General features: G+C 39.4%; 1 protein-coding gene across 28 annotated transcripts in view; it reads right to left on the bottom strand.

Moving 5' to 3' along the window:
- Positions 1-19,648, bottom strand: part of FOXP2 (forkhead box P2) — a 345,911-nt gene that overhangs the window by 37,860 nt on the left and 288,403 nt on the right. For 16 of the 28 annotated variants that reach the window (XR_014502095.1, XR_014502096.1, XR_014502098.1 and 13 more), the window contains 3 exons: positions 18,703-18,807; positions 2,361-2,448; positions 75-158 (listed from right to left, as the gene is read on the bottom strand). Coding sequence is in view for 22 of the 28 variants with exons in the window: in XM_083399658.1 (XP_083255784.1) it covers positions 75-158; positions 2,361-2,448; positions 18,703-18,807 (277 nt within the window). In the remaining 6 variants the exon portion in view is untranslated. Of the gene's footprint in view, positions 1-26; positions 159-2,360; positions 2,449-11,278; positions 11,336-18,702; positions 18,808-19,648 lie in introns of those variants that run through there. The other 12 variants (XR_014502097.1, XR_014502100.1, XM_083399672.1 and 9 more) reach the window with 2 other exon arrangements.

A 19,648-nucleotide genomic window follows, 5' to 3' on the forward strand; every position in this document is an offset into this window, starting at 1 on the left:
CACTAAATTGTTCATTTTCTTAGTCTGTTACATTCACGGGCCTATTTACTGTTTATAAAGCAATATGCACTTACAGGTTTTGGAGATGGCTTGGGCTCCGAGGGTCGCATGTGCAAGTGGGTCATCATTGCCTGAAGACGTTCCCGTTCTTTAGAAAGCTGTTAAAGAAAGAGTGAGATCAGAAGCATTTTAGAAATGACTAATACAGCTATTTTATTTCGTCTGCTACATCTTATCATTGGAGGCTGTTGTAGGGTAATGGTTCCTGCATATCAAATCCTTATATGTGAGCAGCAACGTATGTACAAAGAAAGGCAACTTTGGCAATTCTGGGGGTCGGGGCGGGGGAGAAGCCCACCTATAGCTTTCCTCCTCGTGTTTAAAAGGTCAGGGAAAACAAATAATACTTCATCTTTTTGTCAATAAGAGAATTGAGGTCACCATTGCCTTGACAGTAACAAGTTACCAGGACCATAAATTAGGCAGCCCATAGTGTCTCTTTAAAAATCCTGTGGACACTGATAGCAATGGAGTAGTGCCAACAACTGTGAAGGGGTGAAGGGGTCCTTGTAGCACAGTGCCTGCCAGGATTGTCTGCACACTTCATCCATTCCCACCGAGGTCCAGTTAGTGCCCCCTGCAATCTGCCATCATCAATCTAATTCAATAGAGTGACAGGGACCAGGCAGTGTGAAATGCTGAACTCTGCCACTAAGCCGACATCTACACTGCACTGGGTCTCATTACAACTGATGGACCTTACTTTTCTATCAGTCACACAAAGGGAGGGGGGGGAAGGAACTCATAATTGGTCACCCTGCAAGCAGAAACTCTGTTCGGCCTTTCGCATCACAGCGGAACCTTTATAAATGGTAAACAGCTGCTTAAGAAACCTTTCAACATGCTTCAGAAAACGTATCAGGGTTATTTACACCCCCCCCCCCACACACACCTTTTTTTGTTTTGTTATAATCAATTCTCAAATGATTTTTCACAGCACTCAACAGAAGAATCTGTTTCTGATTCCAAGAGCACCCAGTTATTTAAAACACAGAAATGAATAATTATGCAAGTTTTTAAAAACTTCCCAAAACTATCACCACCACCATCATCATCAATTTATTTTTTTAAATTTCTACCCTTTATCTGAAGATCACATGGCGGTTTACAATATAAAAACACAAAAATACATACCATAATAAAAAACAAAGACAAAAAAGTATCATGCACAAAGATAAAGACGTTAAGAGCAATATTCTAGAAAGGTTAATTTGAATACACTGAAAACAATTAATATGCCTCTGAGAGTCAAATCTCAAAGCTTAATCTTTAAAACTTGTTCTTCAGCCAAGTTCATAACGATGAAGGCTTACATTTTCTGTTAGACCCAGAAAAAAGTATAAAAGAGAAACATATGCAGTAATTTCAAATGTCTCTGTGTGCATATGTATATATATAGAGAGAGAGCTCACCCTTTCCAAAGGTATGGGATAGGTAACTAAAGCAAGCTCCCCACCGGTAAATATTCAGTTTCCCACTTGGCTGTGAACTTAAAGGCGAGTCTAAGTAGCCAGGCGTTATAATGCTTCTGGCTTAGATTTCAGTGAGTCTCGTGTTAAGAGGAAGTCACTCACTGAGGGCAGCCCTTGCCCTTGCTATCTGAATGTGCCATAGAGATAGCCTCATTAAGAGGATATTTTTGGTGGACCTTAGAAGTTGTATTGGAACAAATGGGAGGAGGTAAACTTACGAATTAAATTAGACGAATTAGACGAATTACATTTAAATGTGCCACTATTTTGGGGCCTGTGCTACACAGATGAAATTATTAAACCTAATTTTGCCAGACCACCTTAAGCATATATGGCAGGAAATTGCAGACATCTGAAATTTGTCTGAAGTTTTGTCTGACGTTCCTGAAATCTAACTTCCCCCCAAAGTCATCCAAATTCTTCCTAAGTTTAGGGTACTGACTGGTCTACTGTCCAGTCCACTCAGCTCTCACCTGCCCCAAATCTTTCCTTGTTGTGCTTAAAGTTAGCAACCTTTACAGAATATATACTTTGGGTAACGTCTGAAAGGGTTTGTGCCATTTGTGCTGTGGATAGCTACTGCTCACATTTGAGAAAAATAGCACCATCGGGAGAGCCACCATGTAACAAAAGGGATAATGTGAAAAGGGATATGCTCCCAAACACTCACAGTCTGTGTATGATTGTTATGATTTATAAAATAAATTTATAAAACAATAAGTCAGAACTTATTAATAGTAAATTATGAATTCTAATTAATAATAATCAATTCAGAACAAATCATATTTCTTCAAGGAAGTCAAAGATTTCTAGAAGATTTTCCCAAACCTGTATTTCTAATTGCTGAACCACCTGCATTTGCACCCGACACTGAGCAGTGCTTCTGTCATCCAATGCATGTTCATTATTAAGGTGCCTAGTAAAAGAAGACAGAATAAAAACAACACAACATTAGGAGGCTGTTATAAATCTCCTGAACCTTACTTTTTGCCCCCATCCCGGCCTGGTTGTTAACAGAGAAAGGGAGTTTTCATTTACCAGAGAGGTAGTCATAGACAAGCTAATTCAAGCAACTCAACCTAAGAAGCAACAGACACAACAGGATTGCCCTCTCATCCAATGGTCCAAAACTGCAATGGTAACTGGGAATGACAGAAGCTGTTTCTTCTACCAAACAGCCACAGAACACCACTGGGTGGACATTAATGGAGTTTTGAGTTGTGGAAGTGTCACTAACGGCTGTATACAAAGGCCCCTAGTTTGAATTAGGCAAATGGACATTATGAGTTGTTTCCAATGCTAGTTCTACACATTGGATTCCCACTGAAATTCATGGCCATGACTACGGTAATTTAAGTCCATTAATTTCAGCGTGTCTACACTGAGTAGAACTTAAATTAGATACAAACCTCTGTATCATCACTGGGCTACATGACACAGATAGGAGGTGTATGAAAATGTGCAAGTGTCAAAGATCTCACATTTATTTTATATACCGTATCATTCCTCTCATGTCTCACCTGTGAGAACTGTAAATAGGAATTCTACATTATTTCAACATTATCCCTCATTGGCTTCTCACACCATTATCTTCAAGCAGGCCTAAAACCATGAATTCAATTGCTGCTCTTTCCACCGCCACCATTATGGAGTTGTGTCAACTGCTAAATGGTTAGGTAACTATGCCAGGAACTATGCAATGTCGCAAAGACATCTCTAAATGACAAAAATGATCATATCTACTTCATAGTGGGGATGGAAAACATGTGGCCCTCTAGATGTTGTTGGACTCCAATGTCTGTCATCACTGACTGCTGGCTATGCTGGCTAGGACTGATGACACTGATGTCCAACAAAATCAGGAGGGCTACGAGTTCTCTACAACTGCCTTAATCCTCCTGAATTTGGCAAAAATGCCTATTTAAATGAGTGGTGCAAAACAATGAAAACTGAACTGTATGATGAGGCTTATTTTCTTGGGTTGCTTTAGAGAAAAGGGATTAAAGGAAGAACAGACCAATGGAGGGTTTATATATATATATATAGAAACGGAGATTGTTTTGATCTGAAATGATGGAAGAGGTCAGGTATTATACAGCAGTATATTTAGTAATTTATATTTGGCTTTCAAGGGAGAAATCTTAAGCCAATAACAGTCTTGAGCACAGTGGCAACCGCTGTGGAATTACTCACCTGACTTCCCAATAGCAAGCATTGCGGCTGGCCACTGAGAGGAAGAAAGGCAATATGGTAGGGAGCACACTGTAATGGTACTGGATTGGCTGCACCACTATGCCTGCATCACCCACCCTCAATCCCTTGCCCCTCCATCTCTCAGTAAATAGCAGTAACATTCAGTATTGGGAAGCCTGGTGAGCAATGCAGCCTCCCTGACTACTGAGAGGAAGGGCCAGAGAATGTACTAAAAGAAATCAGGGAGGTAAACGTTTAATATTTACTATTATTAACTAACAGACAGTCTGGGAATAGAAAGGAAGGGGCTAAGAGAATGTTATAAGCAAAAGATGTGCATGCAAAAGGACCAGAGAGGATGGATTAAAGAAATTTACAGCTGGGGGTAGGGCAGAGGTGAAGTACAAGTTGAGTATGAAAGGATAGTGTGAGAAGAAATTAACTGGGGTTGAGTAAAAAATAGTTCCAGAGGCAGGGCCTTTTTTCAGCCGGAACTTGCTGGAACTCAGTTCCGGCACGTCTCAGGTGGGTGCCATTGGCATTCTAAGAGAACAAGGCAGGCGTTCAGGGTGAGTTACAGAACCTATTTTTCTAGAAAATTAGCACTGGGGGGAGGAAACAAAAACAATAAAAGAAGCCCTTGCCACTTAGAGCCTCTGGATCACCAAATTCTGCCTAAAATGGGGAGGCCGAGTCACAATAATTACAGAACAAATATCTGCTTGAGGAAAGCTGAGCTGTGGAACGCCTTGCCACAATGAAAACACTGTGGCAAAGAATTAGCAATTTCCAAAGCTGAATTAGATATCTGTAGAAAGTGTTGCAGTGATTGCCAGCAGATAATGTTAAACTCTGCCCCCATCTGCCACCAGTTTAAGCACTGGCTCTGTCCCCACACCACCATTTCGTGACTGGTGGGTTTCTGTAATTTTCAGTCAACTCAGGTGGGCCCTGAAGGTAGAAAGTTTGAGAATCTCTGATGTGGACAATACTGAGCTAGATGGGCCATTGGTTTGGCTCAACTTCTTAAAGTAACAAAACAACTGTGCTATATTGTGTTCATCTGAATGTGGAATCTCCCTGACTTCATAATCCATTCCTGGGACAGGCACGAGAGTCCAAAACTCTTACCATGTTGAGATTTCTCCCTGGAAAGTTGGTATTTAAAAAATCACAAGTGGCCCTGTCTACAAATGAAAACAGACAATTTCTCTAACTTGCTTTCTCAAGCTTCTGAGTAAAATCATAATTTCCTTCTAGAAGCAGGTGTAATGCTTCAAGAACAACCAGCTGTGTAGAACAGTTTATTTTTTATTTTTTATGGTTAATCATGGTCTAATGACTGATCTCGAAATTACAGTAAACAGATAGAAAGTTAATTGATGTATTAATTTGCTGTGTGACACATCACAGAAGTCTGGCCTGCACTTTACAGATATTTTTAAACTATGCCTATGATTTATTATTGTAATTAAGATCTTAGCAGTTGGAGGGTTAATGTGATACAAATCCAAATTATTCTCAGATTTCCAAATAAATATGGCAGGGTGATTTTGAATCTAATAAATATGGGCATAGGTTTTTAAATAAAAATGACTAAAACATACAGACAGATGAAACATAGGCATGGATGAGAAACTATTGCCCCCAGTATCCAATACTTTGTATACCCTTGTATGTGTGATGCATGTTGGAGTCATAAATCTCCACTGACAAGAAATTTGACAGCTGCACTACATCCCTTAACACTGACAATGTTAGCAAAGCAAGTGACAATAGAGGTAAACACAGCCACAGAAGACTTACGGTATCAAAGCAAAACTTAATCTATAATGTTGTATAATGCTGAAATGCAATGTAATGCAGAGAAGCTAAATGTGCCAGTACAATTTTGCACGAACAACAAACTTTTGTAGCTTCTCTCCAGCAAGCAAATACCCAGAAGCCTCTTAACAGAACCACACTAATCTGCTTGTAGCTTTGCTTGCAGTGGTCTCCAGAGAAAGCTGACTTTAAGAAGCGTAATAGGCTAAAATGGCCTTTTTATGCTGTCATCTATTTAACAAGTTGATTGAGGGCCAACATAGTCCAGTGGCTTGTAGATACAGTGCTAAGCTTGGAAAGGGCAGGCCTGGCTTCAAGTTCCCTCTCAAGCATGAAGCTCAGTGGATGAATATGGACTTACACCTTGCCTCTCAACCTAAGCTACTGCGCTGGGTTTTTTGTGATGGTAAGTGGAGTGGGTTATATTCTGCCTTGAGTTCATCCTGAAAAGGGAACAACTAAAGTGTAATATTCCCAATATACCTAAATATGTTTTGGCTTTCTAATAAAACATAAATTTGGCTTCATATATCTAACAATCTCAACTCAGCTCTGCTCTTGTTTTCAATGTCATATAATATGTGGGATCACTTTTTCAAAAGCCCACCCCTTATTTGTGGGTGTCTGTGTGATAAGACCAGAAGTGATAAGACTGATAAGGCTGTCAAGTCCTGAAGGAAGACTGGCTCTTGAGAACATACCAATGGAATCTGAGAAGAATCAAGTGGGGGTCAAGAGAAAAACAGCAGCTTTATTGGAATAGCTCTAAAGCAGCCTTCACCACTGAACTCAATGGAACCTATTTCTGAGCAGACTTTCATCCAAGACTCAGCACATTCCACTGCCTCCTCTTCCTTGCATACACATATACACACACACATATGTGCCTGGATATACCTGATTTTCAGGGAAGAGGAAGAACCTCTATACTGGTTGGTGCTATGAAAGAAAATGAGAAGAAAGAACAGAAACAAAATAGGGGCAGGGGTGAGAAGATGGAAAGAGACCCAACAAGAACAAGCAACAGGAAGAAAATACATAGGAAAATAGGTAGAAAGTAATGAAGAAAGACCCAGCAAAAAAAAGCACACTAAACAAAGGTTTTGTCTATAGCCATACTACCCTGAACACGTCTGATCCCAGAAGCTAAGCAGGGTCAGGCCTGGTTAGTACTTGGATGGGAGACCGCATGGGAATACCGGGTGCTGTAGGCTTGATTGTGGACTCTCCTTCCTTGGAGGTCTTTCAACAGAGGTTGGATGGCCATTTATCATGGATACTTTATTTGAGATTCCTGCATTTCAGATGGCTGGACGAGATGACCCTTGAGATCCTTCCCAACTCTACAGTTCTATGATTCATTCTATTGGATCAGCCTGCAGTATGTGTAGCAGCCAAAGGCTTTGAAATGGCACATGGTTTTTAAACGCTCTCGTTGTTGTGTTTAGTATTTTGTGTTTTTATAGTGTAAAGTGCCCTGTGAAGGGCAGTATTTCAAACCAACCAACCAACAAAATCATAAACATTCTGTTTCATCTGAGTGGGGCTTAAATTTCTTAAGGGTGCTTTTGTAGGGAACTGGACTGGGGAAGAGAGGCTCTTGTACACACACCAAAACTGTTCCACATCTTTCTTTGTATGCAGATGTGTGCAGAAAGCAGCAACCCTTCTTCCACCTCAGCAGATGGGTCACCTCTCCCATCTATTGTTTTTGCTGATGTTGTTACTATTATTAGGTAGCAGAACAGAAACAGAAACATTCCTTTCCCATGATCATCTGGTTGCAATTCCCTCGCTCTTTGGCTCTGGAGATAGATGCGTTCAGAGGACATCCTCCGCTTCAATAGTGCTGCCACTGCACTCAAATTACAGCCCTGAGCCATCAGCCAGTAAGTGAATACAAGAACTGAGGCTCTACCACAATAGGAAGTCCATGGGGAGCAAGGGTGGGAATTATAAGCTCAAAGAAAGAGCCCCAGGAGGCCCCTAGGTGAAGGCCAAGGACAGTGCCAGATTACAAAATAGGCAGAGCAGGCACCAATCTATGGGTCTTTTAGGGGCCCTGCAACAACGGTTCAAAATAATATTGATCTGATCTTGAAATAAAATTACTATCAAGTTTATTTAGATCAATGTTATCCCAATAGAGCACATGCACAAGAAACCTCCAGATATGAAGCTTTCTGTGAGTTAGTGTGCTCAAAAACGTAAAAGGCGATAATTTGTGAGGGCCCCCCTGAGATTTCGACTGCTTAGAGGCCTCCACAGGGTTTAATCTGGCACTGGCCCAAACACCTCTTTTGTAGCCTGGGTGAGACGGAGAGGATTAATTTGCAGTAACTCAGAAATAAACTTGGGACACAGGCCCAGGTGCTCATGCTTAGGGATATCCAGTCAATGTTCAAAATAGCTTACATGTGACCTGTGTTGGTTCTGAAGCTAGGGGATGTCAAGCCAGAGTCAGCAACATCCTGCTAAACTTTACTTGGGAGAGACTTGTAAAACATCAATGATGATATCCAGTGTGAAATATCAATGGTGATATCCATAATCAATAACAGTAGTAATTTAAGTCCACTGATTTCAGTGGGTCAACTCTGAGTATAACTTAGTTAGATATCACCTCAAGTCTGCAGATTCATTATTTTCTGGGAACAATTGGGAAATTGAGGATATTTTCTAAAGCTCATGTCTATGACAGGTTGATTCTTGTCATGAGAAGTCATCCATACAGCTAGTTACAGTATAACTATCTACAACACATATTCCGGAATAGAGCTACAACTATAATGGGTCTATTCGGAAGTAAACAAGCTGAGGATTCGCACCTTATTCATTTAATATGTTATTTTGCTAGATGTCAATGTTACTGAAAACCCAATGAGTCTTGCTAGATGTTTCCCCAACCGAGGGAGAACGTTGGCATGAGGTGGCTGAAGTGGAGCTGGTTGCAAAAACAAGGTCATAAACTTGTAAAATGTTTCTATGAATAACATCTGATAAGCACATTGCCAGATTTGAGCCACCCTCCAGAATCTTGAATCACTGGAACCTCCAGAATCTGTTTGGGAATGTCAAAGGCAACCGAAGTGACAAATGAAAGAGTGCCTCTGAGAATGTGAAGCAATGATAGCCAGCTTGCTCATGTGTTGGAATTAGGAAAAAGGAGTTTAGGTGTCTTCAGAACAGGCTAGTTCCTGCTGCCCTTTTTAAATAAACCAAGCGCTAGCTAAACAGATATCCACACACAGATCAAATTATATTTGCAGAAATATCAATTGCAAGAAGATCCACATTTGTAAGATATAGGTAACATTGTTAAGGCAAGGTAGAGAACGCAGAAGATTAGTTGTGAGGATGTACTAGAGAGTAAGCAGGATGCTAGACTTTAGTAGAGAGAATCTATATTGGCTTGAAACAAAAGGAACTCGCATCAACGGAAGTTAGAGTGGATTTACTTTCAGTTAAGTTTCCAGTGGACACCTAGCCATTTCAATTAACCCCTGTGTAACTTGGTACTCTTGTCAGTCTCTCCTTAGAAGAATCCCAGGACTAAAATAGCAGAATGCCAAAGGTCAGGGCAGAGGTACCCTGGCAGTGGTCTGTGGGGGAATTGAAACAGAACCTGTCTGAACTAAGTTCAACTCCAGGCAGTACTATTCTGAGCCTCACTTTAATGAGCACTAAAAAAAAAAAAAAAAATCACCTAAACATATTCTAACCAGAGAGGATCACAAACTATAGTTACTTCTCTTACAACTAACCAAAGTTTGCTGGAAATCCTTTTATAGTGATTTTTCTAACAAATGTTTATAGCTTTGAAACTAACTTTTCCCATGCTTAAAATCAGCATAAATAAAATTTAAAAGACTTGACTCCTCACTTTTGAGGGAACAGTTAGAACTGTACAAAACATATTGAAATTAAAGATGGCACTTAACTGTATTCTATAATAATTATCATTTGTTTTTAACTAGGGATCGATCAACCTAATTCCAGTCAGTGTTAATTTTACATGTGTTCATCTCTAAGTCTTTTTTGTTCTGTTTCTGCAATAAGCTCCATTTTTAACATCAGCATGAAAATCTGTATTTAGATACATAATTAATATATCCAATAATATATATTTAAATATGCATTTGACCTCCATGTGTGCATTTCCAAATATGTTTCTACCCTAAGACACATATTTTAATGCATTTTGGTGCAGTATTTGAGCTGAGAAGAATTCAGGGAAGTGCAAAATCCAAAGGATTTTATGGGCCAAACCATACACTAGTCTGGGAGATGCAAACTGGGGCACTCGACACAGAAATTTACAGAAATTAAATTCCTCAAGCATCTCAGCTATGGGTAGTATTTGTTACTACAACAGGCCTTTCTTTATTCATTCTTTTGGATTAAAAGTACCCTGTCTTGCATAGATACTGCATGTAGCGTGCAATACTCAGAAAACTCAAGCACATGAGTCCTGAATCCTTAAAACTGTTTGAAAGATATTTGTACACACAGAGGACAGAGAAGATTAGTTGAGAGGAGACACTGGAACCTGCAGGCTAGAGTTGTGTACTGACAATAGCTACATGGAGATTTGAGATACTGAGTAGTGTCTAACTAAGCAGTTCCATTAGTGTATAGACTTCTGACTGTGCAACAGGGTTGCCCCTCCCTCTCCCCACATGCCCCCTAAGTGTGTTCTGGGGGTCCCTCAACACTCCAGAGCAGATTTGAAAAGTATCCATATGGGGTTTGAATTTTCAGGGAGGTGATGGCTGGGGCGGGGGTGAGACCCTTTGTCCTTGGCAACTATGGATTCAGGCTGTATGGTAACAGATAAAACAAACATATGTCACAATCATGCCCATGCCATTAAATTTAAGTTTCAATTGAAAGTGGCTACATTACATCTCTTGTCATCTTTCTTACAAGATGCACATTTCTGTTAATTAACTCCTCAGATGCAGTGTGTTAATTTTTCAGTTGCTTCTTGTGTGTCTGGTAGCTCTGATCCCTGGGTAAGCATACTTATTGGTTTATTCACATAAATAAGTAGAAGGTGAACCCCTTTAGAACATAACATTTTATTTAGTAATGAGAAAGAACAAGGAACTGCTGTTGTGTTTGGAAGTAGCCCAATATTAATTTCTATCTTGTTTATCGCAGACAACACAGCATCTGGTCAGAATCAAACTTTTCCACAGTCCACAGTCCCTCAGACCTTGTGGGGGGCCAGACTACATTTTGGGGGTGGGGGTGGGAATGAACAGATTCCTATGCCCCACAAATAAACCAGAGATGCATTTTAAATAAAAGGACACATTCTACTCGTAAAAACACGCTGATTCCCGGACTGTCAGCAGGCCGGATTTAGAAGGCGATTGGGCCGGTTTGCCTACCCATGGTTCAGAGTATTCTAAATTTGTGCACAACCCTGCTAGTGGGATATAGGGTGGATATATTTTGCAAGTGGCATTGTACTTGCAGCATATATGCTTTGGTTTTCCATCTTGCAAGGTCCCTGGTCAAACTGATTCTTCGTAGCGCTTAAAGCAGCAATTTGGAAATACTGAAACTAGTAGCCAGCAGATCAAAGAGCTCCGCTACCGTCAATATGAATAAGTGTTGGTGCACTTGTCATGGACTCCTGTTGGACAGTGCCCATTTTGAGGAATACTCTCTCCCCTCCCATGTTTGGAGCAGTTTTGTTTTAGAGAGGGTTGTTTTTTTACCTTGCATTTACGAACATGAAAGGATGGGTCTTTATCCACATATTCACACAGGTAGTCCTTTAAAAAGAAAAAAGAGCAGTATGCTACCTCTCCCTCTCAGAAATACCTCACCATTCAAGAACATTTCTCTTTCTCTTTCTTAGAACCCCTTAGGAGTGAATGTGAGTAGCCCAGAATATGCTTGCAATCATTTTCACTAGTCTGTTGCATTGCATGGAACATGGAGAATAAGCTGAAATCAGGAATTAAGAAGCAAACAAACATCCCCCCATACCGCCCTGGAGTGAGGCTCCCACAGTTCTAATATGACTACACTATTTCTGGGGGAAGAAGGCACTCCCACGGTTATTGTGAAATGATTGTCCTGTACACAGCCCGGGAATGACAACTAGAAATAGAATAACAATACCTGATGAATGCATTTCTACTTCAGACACTACTGGAAAAGCATGCTCTAAGACTCTAATCCAATGATGTGCGCACAGAACCCTATTTAAAAAGCTAAAACCACACTAAGTGGGTTTTGGGATATAAAAGGGGTAGTGAAACTGCCTTGGTTGGTGTAACACTTGACTACACAGACAGGCAGCAGCTCTCTACATTTTCAGACAGGGTGGGGCTTTCCCACCCCTACCTGGAGATTCCAAAGAATGAATTTGGGGCATCCTGTATACAAAGCATATGAGAAGGGGACTGAACACAGCACTACCACCTTCGCCTCTTTAATCCCAGGGATCTTGGCTTTTAAATAAGGGTTCCATATGCAGAGTACCAGCTTGAGGATTAGAGATGGAAAGTGCATGTGAAGCTTTCAGTCCAGTGGTGTGATTCACACATAAAGAAACTGACATCTGCATACATTGTGATCTAGCTGGATCGGGGCAAAAATGTGTTTAGATTTTTCGTTCCAATTCATCCCTGTATATTTAAAGAACTAAAAACCAGCAAAATGTTTGCATTTATGTGCTCAAGTCTCAGAGACCTATTCAATTTATCTGTGCTGCTTTTATTAGGCTAGCGACTGTAGACTACAATAATAGTCAATGAGGTTTCGTCTTGATTGAATTTTTCAGCGGAACACAAAAGAACCTTGCCATTAAAATAGTCCTTTATTCTCCTGTATGAAGGCGAAAGGTTTTTAAAGTGTTGTGATGTTCAGTAATGAGCTTCTATCTAAATTATCATTGGTGACAAACTCACAAAGCACTTTGAGGACACATAGTTATGAAATGCCAGAGCTGCCACTTTCTTTCCTGTAATTATAGGCTAGCTTGCAGCCCTTCAATGATCATTTATAGAACAGCCTCCAGTGGATTACTGAGAACTTGAAAAACACATACATACCTCTGCCACATCTCTCTTCTCCTTTCCTTGCTATTGTTTACCAGTGATATGTAAAATAATGGGGCCTATTCATTTCCCCGTCTTAATTATGCCAATCAAAGTACAGAAATAGTGCTGGATATAAACACAATGCAAGGGGACTAAATAAATAGGCTAGAAATTAACATTAAATTATGAATTCATGTATTTATTACTATTTTACACTCAAATTATTCTCTTTTATGCTTTTTACAACCATCTCAGGTACATATTGCTGTTCAAAAATTCTCTATGATTTATAAATCAAGAATGAGATAATACTGAAAAATGAGAGGATTGGTGGATTTTCTCAGTCAGTGCCTAATTGCTGTTTCAAAATGCATATGCAAAGGGACATTTCATTAATCATTTAATCATGTCCCTTGCAGGAAGTTGGAACTAATGTTGCAAATACCCTTTTCATATGAATGCTCCATAATACTATCTTATGCATTTGATATATTGCATATGTCATAAATTATAGCTGCTTCAAAAAGAACCAAGTGGGTTGTTATCCCTGAAGATGCTTGTTACAAAACCTTTATTAAGTTTCCCCCCCCCCCACTCTGACTTATTGCTGGTTCTTTTTCACAGCTTCATTCTAGCCCCCAATAATGCTCTTTCTGATGGCAAAGGTCTGTAAATTACCCATGCAATCACCAACACCATTTCACAGACCTGTTCTACTTCTACTGGTCTGCTAACAAGGCGATTACACACAAATTACTGAATGCCTATGAAATATTTAAATGCATTCTACTCTACTATGCATTAATAAGAGCAAAGCAAGCGCTGGAATTCTGGTGAGCCTCAGTCCCTAATGTCCCCTAATGAGCCTCTTACTGTGACTGCAGTTCAAACAGAGAGGTGAGGGGAAAATGCAAAGGGTGCCTTCAGAAAGGCAGCACTGAACAAACATTGTGTGAGCCAGTTCTAATTTATGGGTCACTTTATAGGTATATTGATTTTTGTTTTCAAAATGGAATAAATGATGTGGTCGACTGATGTTCTTTCAAAACTGCATGAATCTGTGTGCAGGCTTGCCAGACTTACACATGGAAAAATATAAATATGCAGTCAAATTTCTAAGGAAACAATTAGGAAAAATTTTTTTTGATGGAGCCTGACCAAAAACAAAAAAGTATAAAAATGACCTGCTTCCATTTGTCTACCGATCTCCCATAGGTTTTAGGGAATAACACAGTATGTGCCAGCTTACCCTGAAATAGTACAAACTATTAAATGAATTTTGACATTAGAATCTTGAATTCATTGCAAATTATCTGATTTCTGAAGAGAAAAACGGGGGTCGACCTTTAAATCCTGAAGCGTCAGAGACGGTTTTAGCAACGTGTTTCACTTGCCCATCAGTAGTGTATGATTTATTTTGCACTGAGCTTTAATGTTTAAACACTGACAGGAGTTTAAATACAAAATGTATTTGTGTGTGTGCCACTATTCAATGCATGTCACTATTCATTTAGCAGATTGTGTCAGATGTCTTCGTTCTGAAGGATGATGGCACTGTCACCCCAAGAAACAACATCCTGACAAGTTCAAATAATGCCTTTTTGAGGTCATAATTTTGGAACCAGGCAGACTAGTCAAAGCCAAAGCTAATCGACACAAGATGTGAGTAAGGGTATAGCAACAATCTATTTCAAACTTTCTCTCTCTCTGGATTAAAAGAAAAGCACATATGAAGTTTGATACCTAATTAAATTATATTAGTCTTTCTGTTGCATTGAGCTGCCCCCTTTGAGGGTCTTGTTGGTAAACTGCCCTGTCTTCTTCTGTAGCATTCTTTCCACCCTTCCCTTTCCTCAAAACTAACAATTCTGTCTCTATAGAGGAAAACATTGCCTGTCTTTGTACGGTAGATCATGTTTTGTTTCGCTGGCGTCTGCTGCATGCAGGTTAAAGTACGCTTGTCTGCTGGCTGGAATGCTATAGTGTAAACCTTTTGATTTAAAGCTCTAAAAGTCAAATCCATCTACACTCAAACTGACTTAGGACCAATGGAATGATAATTAGTTTTGCAGACAAAATACACCAAAGTTTTGTCATATGTTATTACGCTCTGACATTTATAAGACAGTAATGAAGAACTACTATTAAATGCTTTTAGTGATCTTTGGGGCTCCTTGCCTGGCAACCGGCAAAATGGTTAGCTTCTGTCAACACCTGTTTTATAGTAAAATTCCAAACAAATTCTTAAACATTTTTGGCAGTCTTTTAATCACTTTTCTTCATTGCTCAGTATTCTGCTCAATAATTGTTCTCTCTGCAGTTGGGCAATAATATTTTCTGACCTGACTTTAAAATTTGATGCTTTTCTCTGCCAGAAAGAATTAATTTTACAGAATTGCTTTTGTTCAGTGGATCAGATGCACATGAGTAACTGTAATTTTACACGACTTCATCAAGGCTGAAAATCACCCCAAAACTTCTCAAGGCTGGGAATATCCATCCAAGCTTCATGATATCAAAAGTATGGAACTGTATGGCAGTGTGTCTGTCTGATATGACATTATGTGGAAAGACAGCTATGCTTGTTTGAAAATAACAGGCGAGTAATATTAATCTCATTAATCTTTTCGATTGTATGCAAGGTGGAATTTTCAAAATTCTAAACACCTCAGCGCAGAGAAGTATAATTTATATTTATCATCAACATACTGACTTCTGGAGGGACAAAAATGAAGGTATAAAAAAACCTTTCATGGCTATAAGTCATATTCTGTAAATTATTCTTCACTTCACTCCAAATCCTTTCTATTATTAAAAAAATGAAGCAAAGCCACTGTGTTTTCTGTCTTAATCCTCCTCCTCAAATGCCTCAGCACAGCTTATTATTATTATTATTGTAAAAGAAAGGAAAAAAAGATGAAGCACGAAGGCATCAACTTAAACTGGTTTCTGAACACAAGTTAGAGTTCACCTTATATATCAGAGACCACTTCAAATTTGTCACAAGAATACTGCAGAAATAGACACACAACTAGATTTGGGTAGCATTCCTTATGAATATTTTATTTCAGTACAGTATACTTGCATTAGCTCTATTAACAAGTACCACACTGTTCCAAGTCAGAACCTACAGCATTCTTACACAGATTAGACTAAGAGCAAGGTCTCGAAAACTACTGCCATTAGTTCTGTCATCCCCTATAAAGTTAATGGATTGGAAAAAAAATAGTCATTCTTTGGGTCTAAAAGTTGAAGTTGAATTGAAATAAAAGGTTTTTAATTGAAATGGGGCTTTGCAGTGTGAGCACAGAAGAATACTAAGGGGGCTAAAGGCAAGGGGATTCAGACTTTAAGACTACCGCAACACAGTATTTCAAATGAAAGAAGCTGAAGTTTACATCTCTGTGACTTTGTATTTCTGTCTAAAAGACGTCTACAACAATGGTCTCAAGTGGCATTTCTGTTGGGTGTAGAGCAAATGTCATGGCTTCTGGGTGGTATATAGTACATGAGGTGTGGGTAACTGCCCCCTGGCTTGGCAGCCCAAAGCAACTCCCAGTAGGGCTGGGTGATATATCAATGTATAATCCAAAACCAGTTTTAAGTCCATCTCGTGATATCGGTTTCATAATTTTTGACCTGGCAATATATCACGAATCATGATGTGTGTTAGGGCTGGACAATATACTGTACAAAACCAGTTTGAAGTCCATAATTTTTGACATGGCAATATAACACAAATCATGGTGTGTGTTTGTGTGCGTTATGCAAAAATCACAATGTGGAAAAACCCGTGAAGCCAGTCAGTGCCTCTACAACGTTCCATCCTTATTTCAGACATTGTGATATATAGTGATGTTTAGCTGGTGATCTATTGCAATGTTGAAAACCAGGTATTGCCCTAGGGACATTATCAAACAGGTGGTATGGAAGAGCGCATATGGGAAAGGGAAGCACATTTGATAGGCTTAGGCTACAGGACAGAATCTGGAGCCTCTTGGCCTGACCCAAGAATATTCAGGATGTTCCCTTGAATGGGTCACACAGTTTAGAAAAATTGGGAACGATGATATATATATATATATAGAAGAACTACATTACTGTTAATCAAAGTGTTTCGAGGGACTGTGCATTATAAAACCAGGGACCTACAAAACAACTGTGAAAGCAGTGAGAGAAACATTAACATCACTAGACTCTGGAAAGATGGAAGTATTTATAAAAATTAGTTTTGCTTGGAGAGCTAAAGGCTGCAGCTAAGTTGGCTAGAACTCTTGGTATCAATTATGCCTAGAACAATATATGCAGTATGTAGGTTATTTTCGCATGGAATAATTTCTAGCAGCTTATATAAATCCCACACGCAAACAGTAACCTCTTTAATCTACAAACAGAAATAGTACAGATCAAGTGTATTCTTCTAAAATTGGGCAAAAATCTGTAAAAGTACTCTTTAAAGTACACCTAAAACCTATTCTCCACAAAAAAAGTAAAATGAAGTAGGAAAGCAAACATAATCTACTCTGAAATAGATGAGTATATATATTCAATGTAAGCATTCAGATACAAAAAAATTTATAGTTTTCTTATAAAGACATGTGGTACATCTTTGCCTTGTTGTGAAGCTGCTGTTTCTACATAGTCTGGTTCTATACCATTTGTAAACAGGCCTTTCTGATGTTTCTACCAACATCCTGGCAACAAAGCAGCACAATTTCAAATGAGCTAATTAACTTAATTGTTGATGAAGCATGAAGCAGTTCATTCACCCTGTTAGCTGCACCATGACAACATAAGAGCCTCAGCTTGTGAAGTTACTCATCTATATAAACCTATCTATAACGTTCCATTAGGACTCTTTGTACACTAAAGCCCTGTGCACCTCTCCTACGAGAGATCACGCCGTTTGGGCTCAGCCCCTCTCAAGTCCTTGCAGAATGAAAATGCTACAAAATTGCCACAAACTTGGTTTATGATACTCACTGTAATAACTGGATACTTTTCAATTTTAAGGTGCCACGCCCCACTTTTTCACAGTTAATTTTACAAGTGTCGCACAGATATTGGCTGCATTCTGAATTAAACATGCCAGAAGATGGAGAGGATTTTTCACCTTTCTAAGTAGCGGCAAGCCTTCACACTTTGCCACATGGTGAGGCGCTCATTTAGACTTAGGGGATATGTAAAAACAGACTTCAGTGTGGCATGGGGAAGCTGGACTTTTTAAACAAACAAGAAACAAACCACTGCAACCTCTCTCACACACGTTATGTGTGGGGAGGGTGGCTGCAGTGAAGGTCACCGGCTCTTGGTCTGCTTATAAAGTTCTATGCCTGATCCAGGGACTCTTCTTGCTGTGACTCTTTTGTAAGCCGGACTGAAATTGATAAGCTTGATCATCTGCTGTTTTTACTGCTGGGTTGTTTTGTGTACTGAAATCCACCTTGAGTGTCATTTCCTTGTGGAAAAGCAGCATATAAATTGAAATCTAACTTTATCCAGTCTCCTCACTCCCACTCCTATGTAAGTGGAGGTTTTTCCGTGGGATTAGCGTTTGGAAAGATTTGCACGTGAACCTTCGCGAGAAAGCCTGCTCCTTCTGGAGCTCCATGAGTGCACTGGAACCTCCGAAGAACTTTGGCTCGGAGCCCATGAATCGGTACTAGAGATGTGACCCTTTTGTAAGCTATACTGAAATCACCGAGTTCGCTCAGGAATAAGTGCTCTCATGACTGCGAATTATTGCTACAAAAGGACAGCCTAAAGAGGCACATTTCTTTCTACAGATTACATGCCAATACACACAGTTGCATGTATTTTTTTCTGTTCATTATTTTATCAAAAGGCACTTTACAGATGCTCTGAGGTTACATTTTGGCAAAGGGGTCAGGTAAGCACCATGCCACTAAAAAGCCCGAAGAAATGATTTAACGTGAAAGGAAAGCTAATGATTCTATCCTCTCCAGTTGGCTTGATCTGGTGTTTTGGCACATAAGCCATAAACATCCGATAACTTTACGGCTGAGTTTTACTGGATTATCTGTATACCTACTAAACTCTGTTTACTGCATCATAAAAAAGCCCCAACTTACTTTAAAAATTGTCCAAAATCTTCACAAATACTTTCACATCCAGGCCACTTGCAAACTCCATGGCCATAGAGAGTATGAGAGGCTCCAGTCTCCTCGTGTGATGAGCTGTGGCAAAAGAACACGGCGTCAAATTCATCTCAAAAGCCATAATAGTAGGAGGCTTCTAGTGCCTGTCAGGTTATGATCAGTGACAAACAGGTCAAAACAGGTCAATTCAGCTCAGAGTAGTCAGAAAAATCTAATCGTTCTGCTGAATAGTTCAACTGCCAAGGATAGATGATGTTCTAATTAGAGAAGGAATAGAGCCAAAGATGACGGTTAATAAAGGATGAAAAAATGACTGTATGTTACAGTATGCTAATTTTGCCATATGAGCTCAACTTAAAATTCCTCCCCCCTCTAAATAAATAAATAAATAAATAAATAATCCAGAATGGATCAGTTCTTCCTGAGAAGTATGTAAGATGGCCAACAGAGACTTACAAATGTTTCTGCATGTTTTTTCTTTACTTTTTACTCATAAAATCAATATACTGGGGTCTGCAGTCTTAAGTAATGTTTTTATCCCAGGGCAGTGTTCTCACAAGTTGCTTGATGTTGTTTATCCAAACAACTATATGCTGGATTCATTTTTTTTGGAGGGAGAAAGTCAGTTGCTTAGGTAATTGTCAGCGACAATTTCTTTTTTCCCCCTCCACAATGCTGCAGTTTGGCTCTCTGTTCCAGAAAAATCGACCACTGCCTTTGACGTATCATCAACTAGCAACCTTAATTGAAATGCCAAAATGAAAATTACCTCTGGATGTTATCATTTTAAAATAATGAAAGGTAATATTATGGAAGCTTAAAGAGAATGATAGATGCAACCCACAAATTCTAATTACACCCTCTGCAAAAAAAGTGTATGGGGGGAATCTATAGCTCAGTGTAGAACATCTGCCTTGCA

This window comes from Podarcis tiliguerta, assembly GCF_965153285.1.
Source record: "Podarcis tiliguerta genome assembly, chromosome: 10".
In the NCBI taxonomy this organism is placed as follows: Eukaryota; Metazoa; Chordata; class Lepidosauria; order Squamata; family Lacertidae; genus Podarcis; species Podarcis tiliguerta.